General features: G+C 45.6%; 1 protein-coding gene across 1 annotated transcript in view; it reads right to left on the bottom strand.

Moving 5' to 3' along the window:
• Positions 1-13,556: 13,556 nt before the first annotated feature.
• SCLY (selenocysteine lyase) overlaps positions 13,557-19,604 on the bottom strand; it is a 48,398-nt gene continuing 42,350 nt past the window's right edge. The window contains exons 9-13 of the mRNA XM_088479282.1: positions 18,399-18,435; positions 18,202-18,285; positions 16,965-17,064; positions 15,552-15,627; positions 13,557-14,005 (exon numbers count right to left, since the gene is read on the bottom strand). Of these exons, the coding sequence (XP_088335408.1) occupies positions 13,828-14,005; positions 15,552-15,627; positions 16,965-17,064; positions 18,202-18,285; positions 18,399-18,435 (475 nt within the window). The 3' untranslated portion in view covers positions 13,557-13,827. The remainder of the gene's footprint in view (positions 14,006-15,551; positions 15,628-16,964; positions 17,065-18,201; positions 18,286-18,398; positions 18,436-19,604) is intronic.

Raw genomic sequence — 19,604 nt, 5'->3', positions numbered from 1 at the left:
CGTCGGCTGCTGAATTTAAAGTAGAAATTGTAATCAATACAAAACCAGGCATGTTTTGTTTAACCCTTTAAATCACGTAGCCGCTGAAAAATGCCGTAAAGGAACACACTAGACAGACAAGTGTCAGGTAAATTCCCCCTTGTGTTGACTACAGTGCACATGTGACAGAGGGCCTGATTCAGATCCGCTCGCGAGCGTCGTGCGCATGCGCGAGACCCGGATAGCAACGGGCAAACCGTCGCTCCTGGTCTCATATCAAAGGGGGCGTGCTGTCGATGTTGAGTGACAGCACGCCCCCTTTGGTGGGCGGGCAGAGGGTGTGGCTGCTCAGATGGAGGCGTTCCCATGGGAACGCCTACCGTCTAGGGCCGGCCCCACTAACATCACAAGTGATGTCAGTGGGGCCGGCCCCACTGACATCATGTGAGTGATGTCAGTGGGAGTGCTTTCGGCTCTGTTAGATAGTCTTCACCATCACGACCATCTTCCTGGCCGCTCACTATAGCTGTGGGTGGTCACCCACAGCTATGCGAGCGGCCAGGACGACTCTCTAAAAAACCAGAAGGCCGGCCCTGATTCAGAGCGAACGCTCTGTTAGAGCGTCCGGCTATGAATTAGGCCCTGAATCAGGCCCTGAGGGCGCTCGCTCTGAATTAGGGCCGGCCCTCTGGTTTTTCAGAACGGCCTCCTGGCCGCTCACATAGCTGTGGGTGACCACCCACAGCTATAGCGAGCGGCCATGATGATGGTCGCGATGGTCAAGACCATCGGGCTTGCGATGAGACCCTTGTGGTAGGGTCTCGTTGCCGCAAACCCAAGAGTGCTTTCGGCTCTAACAGAGCCGAAAGCACTCCCACTGACATCACTTGTGATGTCAGTGGGGCCGGCCCCAGACGATAGGCATTCCCATGGGAACGCCTCCGTCTGGGCAGCCACGCCCCCGGCCCACCCACCAAAGGGGGCGTGCTGTCACTCAACATCGACAGCACGCCCCCTTTGGTACGAGACCCGGAGTGACAGTTTGCCCGTCGCTATCCGGGTCTTGCGTATGCGCACGATGGAGCCGGCTCCGTCGTGCGCATGCGCACTGGGTCACCATCGACCCACTTGCGAGCGGGTCTGAATCAGGCCCTGAGTGCAGATCTCTAAGTTAGTTACATGGGTGCTACAGAGCACACATAGCCATCATAGACTTGCCAACATGTTACACATGGATCACCAGGAACTAGCCACAATATCTTGCACAATGGAAACCACTGATGGGTTCTATATTGTACTGGGGCTACCATGGACTGAATTCTCTATAGGACACTTGGGCAGCAGGGACTGAGCTTTGTATTGCACATTAGGCACCAGGCTCTGTGTTGTACACTGTACACCAGGGAATCAGCTTTGCTTTGTACACTGGCTGCATCATCTCTACTCAGGGCCGTAGAGAGCCGCGGCGGGCCCAGGTACAGAGGGGACGTGGCCTAATCGTGGGAGGCATGGCCACACCCCCTCAAGCAAGATAAAACAAAAACATTTTGCAGCGCCGCGGAGCGGGGCGCTGTAAGCCCCTCAGCCCGGCGCAAAGCCAGGGGGGGCGCGATCAGTGTGATCGCTCCCCCCCACAGGCAAAGGAGACTGCTGTGGCTGCAGCCACGAGCAGTCTCCCACTGCAGCTCAGCACACGCTGTATGCTGGGCTGCTGAGAGAGAAAGAGAGAGAAGGGAGGTTGGAGCGGCGTGGCTCCCCCCCCCCTCTCGGCGCCCCTGTCTCTACTGTATATAAATCCTACACTAAAAAAATAAAACCATCCACATTCTTGTGGCAGCTTGCAGTTCTCCCACTTTCGTACACTGAAGAACTACTGCTACATTAAATGTACCATAAAATTAAATCATAGTGATTCATTAATAACAGTATAAAATATTATACAGACTTCTCTAGTCAAGGCTCATAACAGACATACATTTACATGTATCCATTGCTAGGAGGGTAAAAGGAGCCCATTTCTAGAATTGATATTTACTTGGTCTAATAAATCTAATTCACAGGTTCTCAAACTCGGTCCTGAACAGCAAGACCTATGAATTAGACCCAAATGTTCTGGAAGCTTGTGGGAGGTGGGTTTACTATTAAATACCTGTCTGGTTGGTCATCTCCATTAAAGGGGATCCGGTCAATATTCCGACAGTTGGGATGCTGGTATTCTAGAATGCCGGTGCCGGAATCCCGACACCTATCAGAATCCCAGTGCCTGTGAGAATCCCAGCGCTGGCATCCCGATGGTAACTACTGCGGTTAGGATTAGGCACTAAAGGGGGGAGATTAAGTTTAGGCACTAGGGTGGAGATTAAGTTTAGGCACTAGGGGGGGGGGAGCTTAGGTTCAGGCACTGGGGAGGGAGGGTTAGGATACTGACAGACAAGTGTCGTATCCTAACCCTGTCTGGGTGCCGGCATCGGGATTCTGACCGCTGGGATTCCGAGCATCGGCATCCCATACCCAACCCCATTAAAGGACCAGTGAATCATTCCACAATCCTCCCACAAAAATCCAACCCTGGCAGAACAAATATGCCCGTGCCTAGTCTCATGACTGTGCGGGTCATCAGTAAGAAGCCCTAAGGGAGTAACACTGTTATCCCCAAATCAGCAGGGTTCCAAATTTAGCTGGGCACTCAAGGACACAAGGTTGGAATACTTATCCCACATCCAGCCTTTAGAGAATAGTCACTGCTATATTGCAGGAGCTGCAGAGATGAACATCAGCTGCACACTAAACACAGGATTTCACATGCAGCTGCCATTTTATTGTGTCGTTGGGAAATACTATTTTATAGCAGAGATATGTTGATACATTCTGTACTAGGGTGGCTAGTGCTGTAATATAGGTTTATGTTCAGAGCTTTTCGTTCCTTTTGCTCAATCACTGTAAGTGATACAGTTTATGTTCAGAGTTTTGTTCTAGGAAAGCAATACGTATGTGTACAGTACTTCCTAATGGAAGTTGTGAGCTTGTATCATCAAGTGGAAGTGTCAGTTACAGCATGCATTGCAGAGATATCTCATTGTTAGCCTGCAGAGCTCATTGAGAGAGTGCTGGGGTGTCCAGCCAGTAAAGCAGCTTTATTACCAGACTCCCTAGTGATATTACCATGAGGTCCACAGTTACCAGGGCAACAATATTGGTCAAGTAACCATTAATGATTAAGGACAGGCTCAGTGCCTGTTACCTTTCAATGTCTGACGGCAGAGAGAATACATATAAATGCGTTTAACTGGACAGACATCAGCATGTTTGTTAACATGTCTCAGTATAAATAATTTTTTACATAAACTTAGTTTTAAACGGCCTTGGAGAAGGAGCTCTCAGGTCAAATAATGTGTACCAATGCTAATGCCATTTAGGGTGTCTTTCGCAAATCACTACGGCCCTAAATGTGTAGAGTTTGTATATTCTCCCTGTGCTTTGCCTGGGTTTCCTATGGGTTCTCCGGTTTTCACCCACACTCCAAAAATATACTGTTAGGTTAATTGGCTCCCAACAAAAAAGAACCCTAGAGTGTATGTGTGTGAGCATTTGGTAGGGGACATAGATTGTAAGCTCCGCTGGGGTAGGGACTGATGTGAATGGCCAAATATTCTCTGTAAAGCGCTGTGGAATCTGCGTGTGCTATATAAAATAGCTGGTAATAAATAATAAATAAATGGCAAAATATTAAACACGTGTATACATGTGCTTTTAAAGTTACTGTGTAAACGTTATAGATGTAAAGGAAATATATTATTTGTTCAAAACTGGTAGTATTATATAAGGATAGTATTATCACAGAGATGAGGCAGCTCCAGTTGACGGTGTCGTTTATTATAGGGAGTGCAGCCTACAGCTAGCTAAGCATGTAACTCCCTCTTCCTCATGTCGGAACCGTTGTTTTACACCAAATGAGCAAGACATATTGGGTCCACAATCAGATCCGATCGTCAGGCTGTTATCTCCAAATAACCGATTGTGGTGAATGAGTGACTGCTGCTATTGCAGTGTGCATCTAATTACAGATTACATCGCAGCGAAGATTCACCAATCAAAACAATTACTTCAGTCTAATTGGGACAAATCTTCTAATGCATCAATCATACAGACCCACTTTTGTTGCTCAACTAGGTTAATGCTGAGCTGGGTGTACGCCCGTTTTCCCACTTTACTGTACCTTTGCGTGCCCACAAAACAAAACAAAACGTAAGACTACAGAATAGTACTATAACATACAGATTTAGTGCTTGCACCTTCCTACGCTTGGAGAGGCCTGGGAGGGAAGCTGCATGCATATGCAGACCGAACATTGTAAAGTCACGTACACCTGCCAGTAGCCATATCAATTTCAGATACCTGTGGGCTGGTACAAATAAATACTGCCATTAATGATAATGATAGCAGCCGCCTACACAAGTTAGCTGTTTATTTTTCACCCAATTATGCATCCAAGAGCTTCAACCCCAATGCCTGTAGCAGTGAACAGCTCCATAAAAACTGTAAAAAAAACCCACAAAAAAGTAGCAACCAACTTAGGGACGAATTCAATTAGCTGCGATAATCCGAAAACAACGTATGTTAAGTTTTCTCACACTTCGGGACTTTTTGTGCAATATTTTATTGTCTTTTGCGAAAAGTACAGCAGAAAATGGGAACTGAGATAGGAAAAATATAAAAGTGTAGTAGTGGCCCTAATAAAGGTATTTAGGTTTCTTAAATTGTGTCAAATGGCTATTATATGCATATTTAAAAAATGATTTAAAAAAAAAAGCTTTTTTTTCAAGCAAATACAGTGTTCTCCTTAAATTGGGGGTTCATAAAAAGAGGATTTTTGGGTACTTACCGTTGAATCCTTTTCTCTGATTCATGCTGGGGGACACTGGATTATGGGGTTGTAGATGGGACTGCAAGGAGCTGGCACTTAACTAAACCTGTAGCTTTAACACTAAGCTCCTCCCCTCTGCAACCCCATCATGCCAGTACAACTTCAAAAGTGCCTGGTAAGGAGAAGCAGTAACCCAGTGAAACATTATAACAAAAAACCGAACCGCAGGGACCAACCAGTCAAAAAACACAACGCAACAAGACTGAGCGTGAGGGAGGGAACGCAGTGTCCCCCAGCATAAATCAGATAAATGGATTAAACGGTAAGTACCCAAAAATCCTCTTTTCTCTTTCTTCTATTCTGGGGGACACTGGACCATGGGACGTTCAAAAGCCGTCCCCAGGTGAGGGAACGCTCAGGTTGCCTGACCGGAAAACTGTATGTACAAAGTGGGCGTCGCCGGAGGCAAAAACATGAAACCTGTAAAACCGCTCCATAGGTGCCTCGGCTAAAAAGGTCTTGCCATGCTTCTACCTGGACAGAGGGCCAGGTAGCTGCGTGGCAGACCTTTCTAGCCAAGGCCCTATGGCGCGCGCCCAGGAGGTTGCCACCACTCGAGTAGAAAGAGCCGACACTTTGTCAGGTGCCGGTCTCCCTGCATCAGAATAGGCCCAAAAGATGACTGAGCGGATCTAACGTGCAATGGTCTGCTTCGTAGCCAGCCAGCCACGTTTTTGAGCGTTGTACATACCTAGCAAGGAATCCATACAATAATTGGAAGAAGTCCTGTCCAAGTAGAGCCGCAGGGCCCCGACGATATCCAACATGACAAGAGCGTCACTGTACGACGCTGAAGGTGGAAACGCAGGAAAGACATTTTCCTGGTTCAGGTGGAAATCTGAAACCACTTTTGGTTGGAATGAAGGAACCGTTCGGAGAACCACCCTGTCGTCATGGAATCTGAGAAACATGAGCAGGCTTGCAGGATATGGCCCCCAACTCGGAAACCGCCGAGCTGAGGCAACGGCCATAAGGAAAACCAACTTCTGTGACTAGCTACAAAAGGCTGCAGAGCAGCCCTCCCAAATCGTGCCTAACTCCCAAGGCACTTAATCTACACTGGCATTATGGGGTTGCAGAGGGGAGGAGCTTAGGGTTAAAGCTACAGGTTTAGTTAAGTGCCAGCTCCTTGCAGTCCCAATTACAACCCCATGGTCCAGTGTCCCCCAGAATAGAAGAGAAAACAGCTATAATTATGTATTTGTGTCATTCACCTGATTTGGATGTAATTACCCTCAAATTAAATCTGAAAGTCTGCAGCTAGAGCACATCTTGTTTGTTTCATTTCAAAGCCATTGTGGTGGTGAATAGAGGCCAAAATATGAAAATTCTGTCACTGTCCCAATATTTATGCACCTGACTTGTATAATAAAACAAACAGTAAAAAAATGTGCAAAAAAGGAAACGTGTAGGTATACACTTATATATATAATTAGTAATTTGGAGTTGTGCACCTGTGATCTGTCTTTTTTTGTGTCTGCATTAATAGTCTCAGCAGGTAGCACCTATTATATATATTCAGCGTGTGCAGTCTACGACTTTTTCCCATATACTCTAATAAGTGTGCTTCTTTGCAGCCTGCACTAGCACCCCTGCCCCATTGGTGTAAAGCATAGAGTCTGGCATTGTTATGCACACTAGTACAAGGCATAATGTAGGTAAATCCTTCAAATTATGTACTGTAGTGCAGCTTTGGGTTGATTTTTGGGGCGTGGGCCCCCTGGATTGCTTTGGTTTGTCTTCTTCAGGGCATAGCATTATAACACTTTTCCTTTTTTGCACATTTTAAACACTTTTACTGTTTATTATATATGTATTTTCACTTTTCTACTCCATATATGCAGCTGTAGCTGCTCTTATCTATCTTACTCTACAGTTCACCTTTCTCATTAGAGCGATGCCCTGGAGTGGCTCAGCTGAGCTGGTTTGGGGGTGTCCTGCGCCCTGGATTTGAACCCCAGTATATTAGGGACCTACCCTACAGAGGTTACCTGGATATGGTGGGTAGGCCCATAACCTAGGCCATGATTATGGCCGACGCCTGTCATTAGGCATATGCCGGGAGACCGACGCCCGGCATCCCGGTCGAAGGGACGCCAGGCAGCGAGCGCAGATAGCCGCGGGGGGGGGGGATTAGGGTTCGGCACCCCCCCGGGGGACTTAGGTTTAGGCAGCGGGGAAGGGGGGTTAGGTTTAGGCACTTAGAGGGTAGATTATGGTTAGGAACTGGGGGGTAGGTTAGAGTTAGGCACCCCTAAGGGAGGGTTAGGGGGTAGAATTAGGTTAGCTAATACTTACCTGAGGATGATCGGGATTTCCACTGCTGCCGGGATGCTCGTGTCGGGATTCCAACTGCCGGACATGCATACCGATTCCATTTGGAGTTGTGCACCTGTGATCTGTCTTTTTTTGTGTGGACAGTGAACAATGAATGACAGGGGCAGCTGTCTTACAGCACTGAGGGCCTAATACAGACCTGCTCGCTAGGCTGTATTCGCATGCAGCCAGCCTTTTTTTGTAATCTGCGCATGCATCGCAGTGCGCGAACTAGTTCATGCGATCGGGAAGCGTTTGCTCTTAGGCAGCTCGCTAGCTATAGTGACAGGACAAGCTGTTTGTGGGTGGTGAGAGGGGATGGTCTTTGAAAACAGGGGAGTGGTAGTGCGGACGCATGCGTGCCTGAGCATCTTAACGCCGTTTAAGAGGTGTGCATAATTAAGACGCAGCGTCATAGTACACGTCACTTGGTTGTATTTCACACTGAAGCACTCGCAGTGCTTGCGGCAGGGTATGGTCAACCACAAATGCTGCGAATGTATCCGATGGTACTCGATGTTACTGATGGTTGCATACACTTCCTGGACATGACATGGGAAAGTGGGCGTCTTAAGACAGGCTGGTGGGTGTCTGCATACACAGTGATCGCACGCTAAGACATAGTGGACGTGCTAATGCCCTGCCGTGCGATCGCTTGCCTTTGCCAGATTTGCATACGCTGGGTGCGTGCGAACACATCATGCGAGCGGATCTGAATCGAGCCCTGAGGTCTTGAGTTTAATTCCCAACAAGGCCCTATCTTTGTGGAGTTTGTATGTTCTCCCCATGTTTGGTGTGTTTCCTCCGAATGCTCCAGTTTTGTCCCACAATCCAAAAACATACTAATAGGTTAATTGTTTTCTGAGGATTAAATAACCATAATGTGTATGTGTGAGTCCAAGTGATAGGGAATATAGGGCCAGACTCAGTTTACTACGCCGGAGCTGCAGTGTGGGGGAAGCTGCAGCCTGATTGACAGTCTGTGGCTGTTTGGGGGACGACGACGGGGAAGAGTCTAAAACACAGGCATGTCACTTGTGTTTTAGGAGCGTGTCGAAAGCCATCTACGGCATCTTCCAATGCAGAGTCATCATACTTGCAGTAGACATTCTGAGTTTTTCAGATGTCCGATGTTCCCCCGCAATGTTTTCGATGATGATCCAATGCTGTGTCTTCGGACACAGGTAGTGGATCTGAGAAGGCACAGGTGGGTGTCTCAATTCAAAAGACGGCACCTTCATCATTTACATACCTGCTCAGATCCGCTGCTACTGAAGACGCAGCACCGACACCACTCACCTGGGGAAGTGAATGATGTGAATGACTGAAATCTTCTCTGTAAATCACTGCGGAATATGAGTGCACTCTATAAATAACTGTTAATAAACAAATCCCAGAAAATGAGAAATCCTTCATGTTTATTCCACAATACGAGATACAGTGAGACAGCCTTAGCATCAGATACTGTAACTCTATGCTTTCCTATGTCTTAAGTGTCTGTACAGTAACCGTCCTGTCCTATAGACACATCACTTATACCCTGCTCATGCTAATATCATACGTTATTACACTGATTTGAATAAAGTGACATTCTGTTATTATACTGTTCATATAACCACTAACATCTTCTGCTTGGGCCCTCAGTGTCACTATTTAGTGCACAAGTAACTTTAAGGAAGCTGTTTAATTTTTCTTGAGTGCAAGACCTCAAATAGCAATGAAATTAGGCAAACTATATTCCTGAAGCCTGCTAAACACATTCAGTTCACTTTGCTGCAGGGATTATTATATTCTTTAAGCCTGCTAATCACATTCAGTTCACTTTGCTGGAAGGAGTATTATATTCCTGAAGCCTGCTAATCACATTCAGTTCACTTTGCTGCAGGGAATATTACTGTATATTCCTGAAGCCTGCAATACACATTCAGGACCTCATTCAGAGTCGGTCGTTGCGGCTGCACGGTCGTACGGGAAAACGGGCCGGATATGCAAATGATGCACTCGCAAGTTGCGTCCCTAAGATCGGATCGTTAGCTGGCCGACGAAGGGGAGGAAGCGGCCGGAAGACAAAAAAAATACGCCCCCTTCTCGTACGCATTACACGTCATCTCCGGGCATATAAGGTTTAATCGAGACCATCGGAACTGGTCGTAGAGCTTAAGGTTGACCATACCCTCTCTTAAGCTCTACGATCATGTCAGTGTAAAACCTCCCATGTCACATGTGCTATGACACTACTTTGTTAATTATGCACTCCCATAAAACGCCGTTCGCATAATTAGGCACACCTGCGTTCGGATTTCCACTCCCCCGTTTTCAAGCACCTTCCCCTGTTACCACCCACAAACGCCTCAATCTGTCACTCAAACTACCGACCTTGCTGTGTTCAAGGAGAGAGAAATTTCTAATCGTAGCAGCTAGTTTGCGCATGCGCATTGCGAACTTTACACATGCGCAGTTTAGCGAACATCGGTGGCGTACGACCATGCGGCCGCTACGACCGACTCTTAATGAGGTCCTGAGTTCACTTTGCTGGAGGCAGTATTATATTCCTGAAGCCTGCTAATCACATTCAGTTCACTTTGCTGCAGGGAGTATTACTGTATATTCCTGAAATCTGCTATACACATTCAGGGCCTGATTCAGAGCCGGACGCTATTTGTGAACGGTCGTTCAGAAAAAGGAGCCGGCTATTTAAATTGAGCGCCTCTATGTCTGAGCGAGCGAACAAAACATGCGCTTGCTATTTTGTAAAGACGCCCCCTGGCTATTCACATCATACGTCATCTCCGCTATTTATTAGATTAATCGAGTACATCGAAAGGCGTCTGAACTGCTCGCAGTGCTTGTGGTAGGTTTTGCTTCCTGCAATCACTGCGAGCAGTTCAGGCTAAAAGACAACCAAGTGACGTGGTCGATGACGCTGCTTTGTTAATTATGCACACCCATTAAACGCCCGTTTTGACCGTTTGGCACACCTGCGTTCGGATCTCCACTCCCCGTTTTCAAGCACCTTCCCCTGTTACCACCCACAAACGCCTCATTCTGTCACTCAAATTAGCAGGCCCTCGCTGTTTTGCGAGCGCACGATTTCTGACCGCAATGACTGGTTGGCGCATGCGCATTACGACCCATATGCATGCGCAGATGTGCGAACATCGCTCGGAGCGGCCGCTTACGAGCGGCTCTGAATCAGGCCCTCAGTTCACTTTGCTGGAGGGAGTATTATATTCCTGAAGCCTGCTAATTACATTCAGTTCACTTTGCTGTAGGGAGTATTACTGTATATTCCTGAAGCCCTGCTATAACACATTCAGTTCACTTTGCTGCAGGGAGTTTTATATTCTTTAAGCCTGCTAATCACATTCGGGGCCTGATTCAGAGCCGGACGCTCTGACCAGAGCGCTCGCTCTGAATCAGGGCCCTCCTACCTAAAAATGGAGCGGCCTCTTGGACGCTCGCATAGCTGTGGGTTACCACCCACAGCTATAGCGAGCATCCATGATGATGGTCGCGATGGTCAAGACCATCGCGCTTGCGACGAGACCCTGCGGTAGGGTCTCGGTGACCGCAAGCCCTGGAGTGATTTTGGCTCTATCAGAGCCAAAATCACTCCCACTGACATCACTAGTGATGTCAGTGGGGCCGGACCCAGACGGTAGGCGTTCCCATGGGAACGCCTCCGTCTGGCAGCCACGCCCACCAAAGGGGGCGTGCTGTCAGTCAACATCGACAGCACGCCCCCTTTGGTGTGAGACTCATAGCGACAGCTTGGCTGTCGCTATGCGGGTCTCGCGCATGCGCACAACGGAGCTCCCTCTGTCGTGCGCATGCGTATTAGGGCACCGTCGACCCGCTTGCGAGCGTCCTACGCTCGCGATCGGGTCTGAATTAGGCCCTCAGTTCACTTTCCTGCAGGGAGTATTATATTCCTGAAGCCTGCTAATCACATTCAGTTCACTTTGCTGGAGGGAGTTTTAGAGAACGTGCTTTGAGCATTCTGTTAAAAGTGAGAACAAAGGGCCTGATTCAGAGCCGCCGCTCGTTCGTTCCGACCGATGTTCGCACAACTGCGCATGCGTACGGATTTAATTACGCGTGCGCGAACCAGTCAGTGCGGCCGAAAATCGTTTGTTCGCTAAATAGCGAATGCCTGCTATTTTGAGTGACAGGAGGAGGCGTATGTGGGTGGTAACAGGGGAAGGTGCTTGAAAACTGGGAGTGGAAATCAGAACGCAGGCGTGCTTAAAGGTCAAAACGGGCGTTTTATGGGTGTGCATAATTAATACAGGAGCTTCATTAACCACGTCACTTGGTTGATTTATAGTCAGAACTGCTCGCAAGATTGTGGTAGGAAAAACCAACCACAAGAATAGCGAGCAGTTCATACGCTGTTCGATGTACTCGATTAATCTATTAAATAACGGACATGACGTATGGTGCGAGCGGCCAGGGGGCGTCTTTTTAAAAATTACGACCGCAAGTTTTGTTCGCTCGTTCAGACATAGAGGCGTGAACAGACCGCAAAGTGCGAACGGTTCATTTGAATAGCCACCCCTTTTTAATGAACGAGCGAGCGCAAATAGCGTCCGGCTCTGAATCAGGCCCAAAGTGCATAGTTGTTTTTTTTTGTAATGCCCGTGTATACGATCCTAAAGGAAAAAGAGTGGCAACAATAACAAAACAAAAGGACAATATACTCAGTTCAAACAGTAGCTTTTACACACTGCTTGGTTGTATGTAAAATTCATATTCCATGCTTAGTAGCTTCCTGATACAGTATGCACACAAATAAAGGTGGAGCACAACATCTGTTCCACTGGCCTTTACACGTTTATCATGGAAACTTTATAATTGTTGTAATGTTATACTGTACAATACGATATTGCTTTATTAGACTTATTCATTTATGAAGTGAACTACACAACTTTCCATTGACGAAAGTCTACAAACATTATGAAGCTGGTAGCAAAAGTAATGTTCTGATCCTACACTTGATCTGAGCCAAAAGGCCAAGAAGTGATCAAAAGGAATGTTCTGATCATAAAGGACGCCTCACTCTACAAGGTGGGCTTAACGTCCATTACTAAAGTGCTTCATTTCTGTACAACTGATGTATTAAAGAAAAGAAATGCTAGCATACCTCCCCAACTACCCTTATATATGAACAAACTCCATTTCTTGTTCAAAATGGATTCGGTGGAAACACTCCTAAATAAGTAGAAATAGGTGGAACGCTTCTTTACTCTATGGGAATAATACATTGACACCCTCCAGCTCACAACTAGGGAACAAATTCACCATAGTTTCAAAAATACCACCTGGTATCTAACTAGGATGGTTACACAGGATCCTCCTGTCTCATTGAGCTGATAACTGTGGAATCCTCCGGCGTCTTCCTTCCAGGACCTTACAACCATATTTCAGAGTTGCAATCTAAATTATTCGCTATTCCAGAGGTTCCCAAACGGGGTCCCTCAAGGCTCCCCAGCAGCTCAGGTTTTAGAGATATCCATGGTGGAGCACAGGTGATTAAATCAAATTGACTGAGGTACTAATTAAGTCACCTGTGCTCAACCATAGATATCTCTAAAACATGAACTGCTGGGGAGCCTTGAGGACCGTGATTGGGAACCTCTGCGCTATTCTATTGTATGTATTTTTCTCTTTTTCTTTTCTGCACATTTGTGTGAACGTGTTTAATTGTTGTTTCAGATTTCTAGCATTGTAAAACCTTCCATCTATGTTTTCTCATTTTTGTAATGAATCATTTGTTATCTCTGTTCTGCTGGAGCAGCAATATTGAATATGTACTTTTTTATTATAAGTTTATTTGTGATACCTCAATAAAAAATGTTTTGCTTCAGGATGTAAAACGGCCTGGTTTTCCCTTAATAAAAATGCTGCTTTAAATTCCACAGCAAAAAGAGAGAGAGCAGTGCATTACGTTCTCCCCATAAATCTTAGAAATCAGTGTTTTATGTGCAAATGAATCAGAAAACCATTAAAGGGCTGTGACTGCTCCAGCTCCTATATTGCATGATTACATACATCTATTCGGAATCGGTATTCCCGGCAGCCCGACAGAGCTGGAAATCCCGAACGTCCTGAGGTAAGTAAAAACTAACCTAACCCCCCTAACCCTCCTTAGGGGTGCCTAACCCTAACCTCCCCCCCAAGTGCCTAACCCTAATCCCCCCTCTAAGTGCCTAACCCTAACCCCCCCTTCCCCGCTGCCTAAAGCCAAGTCGGCCGGGGGGTGCCTAACCCTAAGTCCCCCCACCGGGTGTGCCTAACCCTAACCCTCCCTCCCCCTAGCCTAACCCTAACCCTCCCGGGGGGCGGGTGCTTAACCGTAAGCCCCCCCGGGTGCCCTAAATCTAACCCTCCCCCCTGCGACTGTCTGCTCGCGGCGCCTGGCATCCCTTCGATCGGGATGCCGGGCGCCTGTCTCCCGCTGTCGGGAAAATGACAGGTGTCTAGATATAGATGCCTGTCATTTAACCCACGCCGGGATAAAGCAGTCGGGAAGCCGGCTGTCGGGATCATGTCAGCCGGCTTCCCGATTGCATCCCCATCTATTCTTCTGTCCTTAAGAAAAGCATTTGTTAGATTTCCAGGTCTCCCTTATTAGTATCTTTATTATCCAGTCTCTGTGCTGCTTGTTCCAGATCTGCAACGATCAAATCCACATCCTCTCTGGAAGTGTCACATCCCACACTCAAGCGAATAGCACCTCGTGCGGCCTCTAGGGGGACTCCGCTGCTCAACAGCACAGGAGAGCAGCTGTGAGAAAAACGACATCACGTTACATACAAATCCTCTGCAACAGATAATTCTGGACATTGTTATGGTATAAGCAGATATTTTTAGTAAAGAGCAAAACTTACAAGCAGCTTCTTACATGCTAACTTCTCCCATCTATGACAAAAGTCAGTTTTTGCTGTAACCTGCCAGAACTCATCCCAAAAGGTTTGTATATTAGCACTCTGGTGAATGTAAGGAAGACCGGGCAGTGAAGTTGACATTCCCCTATTCTTTCTGAGGTCATATTATCTTTGGTAATGGTTTTTCGTCTTACTTTGGCCAAGGTGAGATAAAAAAGTTATTTGTCATTAATCGTGGCCTTGTGGCTCCATAGTCATCGCACCATGCGTGTATTGAAGATGTACCAATACTGCTGTGAAAGGCAGTATCAATAGCTGCAGTGCTGCTGCTCTTTTATAGCATTTTCACTGAATAATGCATTTAACTTCATTGTTCTCCAGGCTATACCCATAGCGATCCCTGTGTCCCCCTAGTGGAGGAAGAAGAACCTTCAATTGTGGAGTTTATTGGTTCTATAAGGGGGAAGGTTGTCCAAAAAGGGGCCATTTAAGCTGGTCACAAAGACAGTAATGCTGGCTCTCTGGACAAGCATCAAGATACAGGATCACGGTCTACTTTACCCACATGTTAGCAGCCAAACTGGGAGAAAACTGGTGCCTGTTGGTCTGGTATGAAGATGACTGAACTTAATAGGCTAATAACAGACATCTTCCAACCACATGTACCAAGATGCCCAAGCAATATCAATTTTCTACAACCACAAATAATACATATGGTAAAAAGCTTAAGCATGTAAAGAAAGGGATATCTTGTGAACAATAAAACAAAGGGAGTAGAAACATACTATGGTCTGGGGTAGTCCAGCAGTCCGTGGTGCAGAGAATAGTTTGCAGGTGGATTGTAGACTTGTTTCAACTAGCTATCAGTGACTTATAAAAGCCAATTATCCAGAGTTTGGGAAGACATTGAAGCTAAAAACATGTTGGAGATTTCCAAAAAACAGTAACTCAAAATGTACTTCAAAATTAAGAAAGAAAGATGAATGCACTGGATTGTCCTTCACGGTTTCTACATATCTGAAAATCTGGAGGGAGATATATAACATGTTGTTCAAGCATTGAGATCAGGACTCACAAGGTAGAGTGTGAGAAATTCCAAGTCCAGGAATATAGAGAATAATAGAACAGGCTGGCAGGGTGCACCGACTTTTGCACATGGAAACCTGCAGTTTACTCAGCAAACACATAAAATGTAAGCATTACATTACAATGAGCCAAAAGAGGCCACTTTGCCCTTTGTATCTTGTACAGGTCATGTTAAGTTCTGTTAGATATTAATTGAAATGTAAAGTCTGAACAGATGCACGTGAACTTTTGCAGTAGTTTAAAAATGGGATGAGAGTCAGTGCTTCAGAATGTTTACAATGTGCAGAAAATGACAGATTCATTACATATATATGATATATGCGGTAAATGATATATCTGTCAGTTCGACTTCCACATACCTGTCTCCGCGATCCGAGTGACATGCTGCTCCAACACTGGCTTGGAGATAATGACAATGTGAAAGCCACTCACGGCCTGCAATTGCAATATGAATAAGGGAATAAGAGGGATTGCATATAAGTGTTCCCACTCAGCTTAGCAGCTACAGTAACTTTCCAGTATCTTATAAAGGGGAAAAGGGGGGCTAAACTTTGGCTTACTAGTTAACCCCTGTACTAAATCCCATCCCTTCTTTACCGAATAATAGCACTTTTGTTGTGGTCCCTCCACTCATTTCACCGGTCCCACATATAGCCGTAACATGTACTGGTCACCCTCCTGTAATAAATGTGCAGGGGTATTCAATTTGGAGCGAAAACGTCATTTTCGCTGATTTCAATTATCCCCGTATTCAATTTCAAAGACTTTTCGCAGGTTCGAAAAGTCTTTGAAAAAAAAACGGGGATAACTTTTCACCACTGAATAGCTGGCGAAAAAAAGGGCAGAATTGGGGTTTAGGGGTGCAGGCTTAAAAAAAATAGCCTGCACCCCTGGGAATGTCATTTAAAAATAAACTGTGTCAAAAAAAGTTTAAAAAATTATTCAAAAATTGGGGTGAAAAAAAAAAAAGAAAAGAAAAAAAAGTGTTTCAAAATAGGGAAATTCTGGTTCAGGGCTATTCTGCAAGTATGCGGCAGGTGTTTTCTAGAATAGGTTATTAGCGGCAGGTGCATATTTGCAGACAGAATTTAAAAAAAAATTACTTTAGAATTTTTACATAAAAATATGCTAGCACCCATTTTCATGTACCCCAAATTTGATGGAACCACTTAATAAAAATAAAAAAATAACCTAAGTGCTCTTCTGCAATGTCGGAAAAAAAAAAACACCTGCCGCGGCTATTTAAAACCCCGACTTTCATTTGCAGGCTAAAACAGGGGTACCCATAGTGATCCCCCATGTTTTGACAGCTTTAGGGGGGGTCCTACAATTTATTCCAGGTAAATCCCATTTTTTTTCGCTGATCCTATTTTGCCGGCTCCTGTTTTCGTAGCTTTTTAATTGAATACAGGGATAAAGCGGGCGGGCGCGCGCCCGATATTTTATCCTAGGAAAATCAGCGATGTGAAGCGAAAAGTCCAGCACGGACTTTTCGCTCCAAATTGAATACCCCTGGTGGTCTTTCCGAGCACTACAAAAGCCAGGAACCATGCAACATGAACAAAGTGACAACAATTTATGAAGAAGCTGTCTCTTTGCCATGCAATCTGGCTATATACTGTTATATGGAACCTATGTAGTGGTAGTCTTAAAAAGAAAACATATGAGAGCCTTTATGCCAGGAGGCATGAAAGTGATAGACAGTGTATAACAGTATGTAAGATAGATAAGATATAAGGGGAAAGTCACACTGACAGCATGTGATTGCTCACCCAGGACTGAGGGTCGAAGCAGTGACACATTGCACGTGTTGGGAAGCCGTGCCGTGCCTGGGAAGTCGGAATTTAACCGAATCCTGTTTCCAAACACAGCCTAGAAAAAGGAAATATATCACAAAGTCGCATTTATGTCTTTCGTCATTAGGATATAGCGCTGTAGTAGGCTGTGACACAGCCACAATATCAATCATATGAAAACTAAAATAATACAGAATAAATACATTAACAGTAACACATAAACAAACAAGACCTAATTATAAAGCATACAGGAGGCAATGCAAATGGACTTGTTTTTGCATCACCTATTATCCTGGGAGACACCCGCACAACTGGAACTTTTCATAGGTTTGCCGAGTACAGGGGTGGAAAGGTTTGAAGTAGAATGCTGCATAAATGCCACATCAACCTGCTACCACTTTACAACCACTCACTCATTAAGGTAAACTCTAGGCTCCTAATATAGTACTTCCTTTAGCCATATTTATGGCTTATAATGAATCATGTGTAAGGAGGCATCAGGAGCCTCTGTATTACATGAGGGCCATTCCATGTCAAGCGGACTAGGGGCCCCCACTCCGATTTTGATGACATTTTTGCATGAAGGTTGGTATATATGTAGAACTAACTTTGGTAAAGTTACTGTGACCTGAAACTTTACCAAAGTTACAGATGCGCCCAGGTTCATTGTGGCTGGTCGCGCCACAAACGCGCGCGCGCATCATGCTATGTACCACGATACGCTATGGCGCATCCCCGATCATGGGAGTGCGTCTCCATTCAATCCTATGGAGATGGGAATGCGTGTCTCCGATCGCGGGAGTCCGCCTCGCGCGTATGGTGCGGTTCGCTGCGCTACAGGCAAGGATGTAGCTGGGCATATCTGTAGTTCTACATATATACCAACTTTCATTTCACGATTTTCAAAATTGGTCCACTTGATACGGAATGACCCATGTGGTACTTTTGTGTGTTTGAAGATTGCTTTGTGGAAAGCACTGGGTATGAGACCTGACCTCCACCAGCTGAGAGCTGCAGAATCATTCGGTATAGTCTCTGTGACTCAAAGGACTGCCATGTACAAGGCAATACCCAGAAGACTGTTCTCCATTTTCAGTGTCTTATTTGCATACTAGCAATAGGGACGCCATATACAAATCTCCATAATTCTCGTGTTCCCAAAAAATATGTAATTTTCCCCTGTTAAATGGCTTTTTTCTACTGCACTGCTTACCTGTAATCTCTGCTCCAGGTAGTCCCGCACGCCCCTCATGTGATCCTCATACTCCGCACAATGTAAGCTTACTAACTCTGCAGCCTGGAGAAAAAGCAATTACTTTTATGTATATACAGGGCTGCTATTAGGTGGTGTTGTGCATAGTATTAGGGCAATGCAATAAGCAGAAAAATGTTTGGAATTTATAAGCTCACCTTCCCTAGTCCAGCAATCATCGGAGTATTCTCTGTACTGGAGGAAAGACGATGAGAGATGTATGAGACACAACATTTACATTTCAGTAATATTAGACATCTACTAACAATGTAATGTTTATAAATATACAACTGTAATACCGGTCCTGATACTAGAGGTGCATACAGTGTTGATGCCATGCACAACCGAGCAATGTTTTCAGTCTGCGCATGCGTCCTGAGTAACTATCACAGAGCTTGTGCAATCTCTGATGGTGCGCCCAGATGCGACCGATGGTGCCTCTTAATGCGCACAGCAGTGAATTAGAGCTGTAGCCGGTGAGCGTGTCTGTACTAATCCCATGGGCTTCAGCAGGGCTGTAACTAGGGGTGTGCGAGCAGTGCAGTCGCACAGTGCTCTGTGGGCGGCACCTTCGCTGCCTTACGGCTCCTGCATCTGCCTATCAGGATGGCTTGAATGGCGTTGGGCTGAGGCATTAGTATACAGTAAAGATGCAGTCGCACTATAGCAATAGGCGCCAACGCAGCTGCAATAACATGCACCTGGACTCAGGCCCACAATGTTATGGGAAAGCACGGATGGCCAGTTACAGCACTAATCTACACTAAATCAGTATCAGAAAGCCTTGCTGTATGATTGGCTGATCAGCACAGTCATCTGTAACCCCTCCATGAGTTGTTGCTCACACAACCAGAACGATTTACACATTGTTTTCTATTCATTTCTTTAAGCCACTGTTACCAAAAATAACTTTCATTTTGTAGTCTACCCAAGTGAATTTTATTTTATTTTTCAGGCACAAATTGTGCTTATTTTGTTAGAATGTTGGGATACATAATACATACTGTACATAAGCCATTTGCCAGTGACATCTAAGGTAATATTAAAGCATGTTAATATATTCTCACAGAAGGGGAACAGAATAGAGAACTTATTCCGATCTTATTGAACCAAGGGGCTCTTCTTCCTTTATGGAAACCTAGGTGGAGATGTCACCAAGGTTTCCGGGGGAGGCAGACGGGGGTGACACTGCTTCCCATGTACAGCGCTGTATAATGTATGCACTAAGCCACATGTCCATCAGGTGAAAAGTAGTTCCCAGCTACTACACAGTGAGAAGCTGCTGCCTGATTCATGTGTCAGCAGCGATTTCAGTACTGCGTGGCCCAAAATACAATAGAATGTAGCTGTACCACAGTTACATT

This window comes from Taudactylus pleione, unplaced genomic scaffold (assembly GCF_031769625.1).
Source record: "Taudactylus pleione unplaced genomic scaffold, aTauple2 ptg000229l, whole genome shotgun sequence".
In the NCBI taxonomy this organism is placed as follows: Eukaryota; Metazoa; Chordata; class Amphibia; order Anura; family Myobatrachidae; genus Taudactylus; species Taudactylus pleione.
The sequence above is the reverse complement of the archived record's forward strand: the minus strand, read 5'-3'. Positions and strand labels throughout refer to the sequence as shown.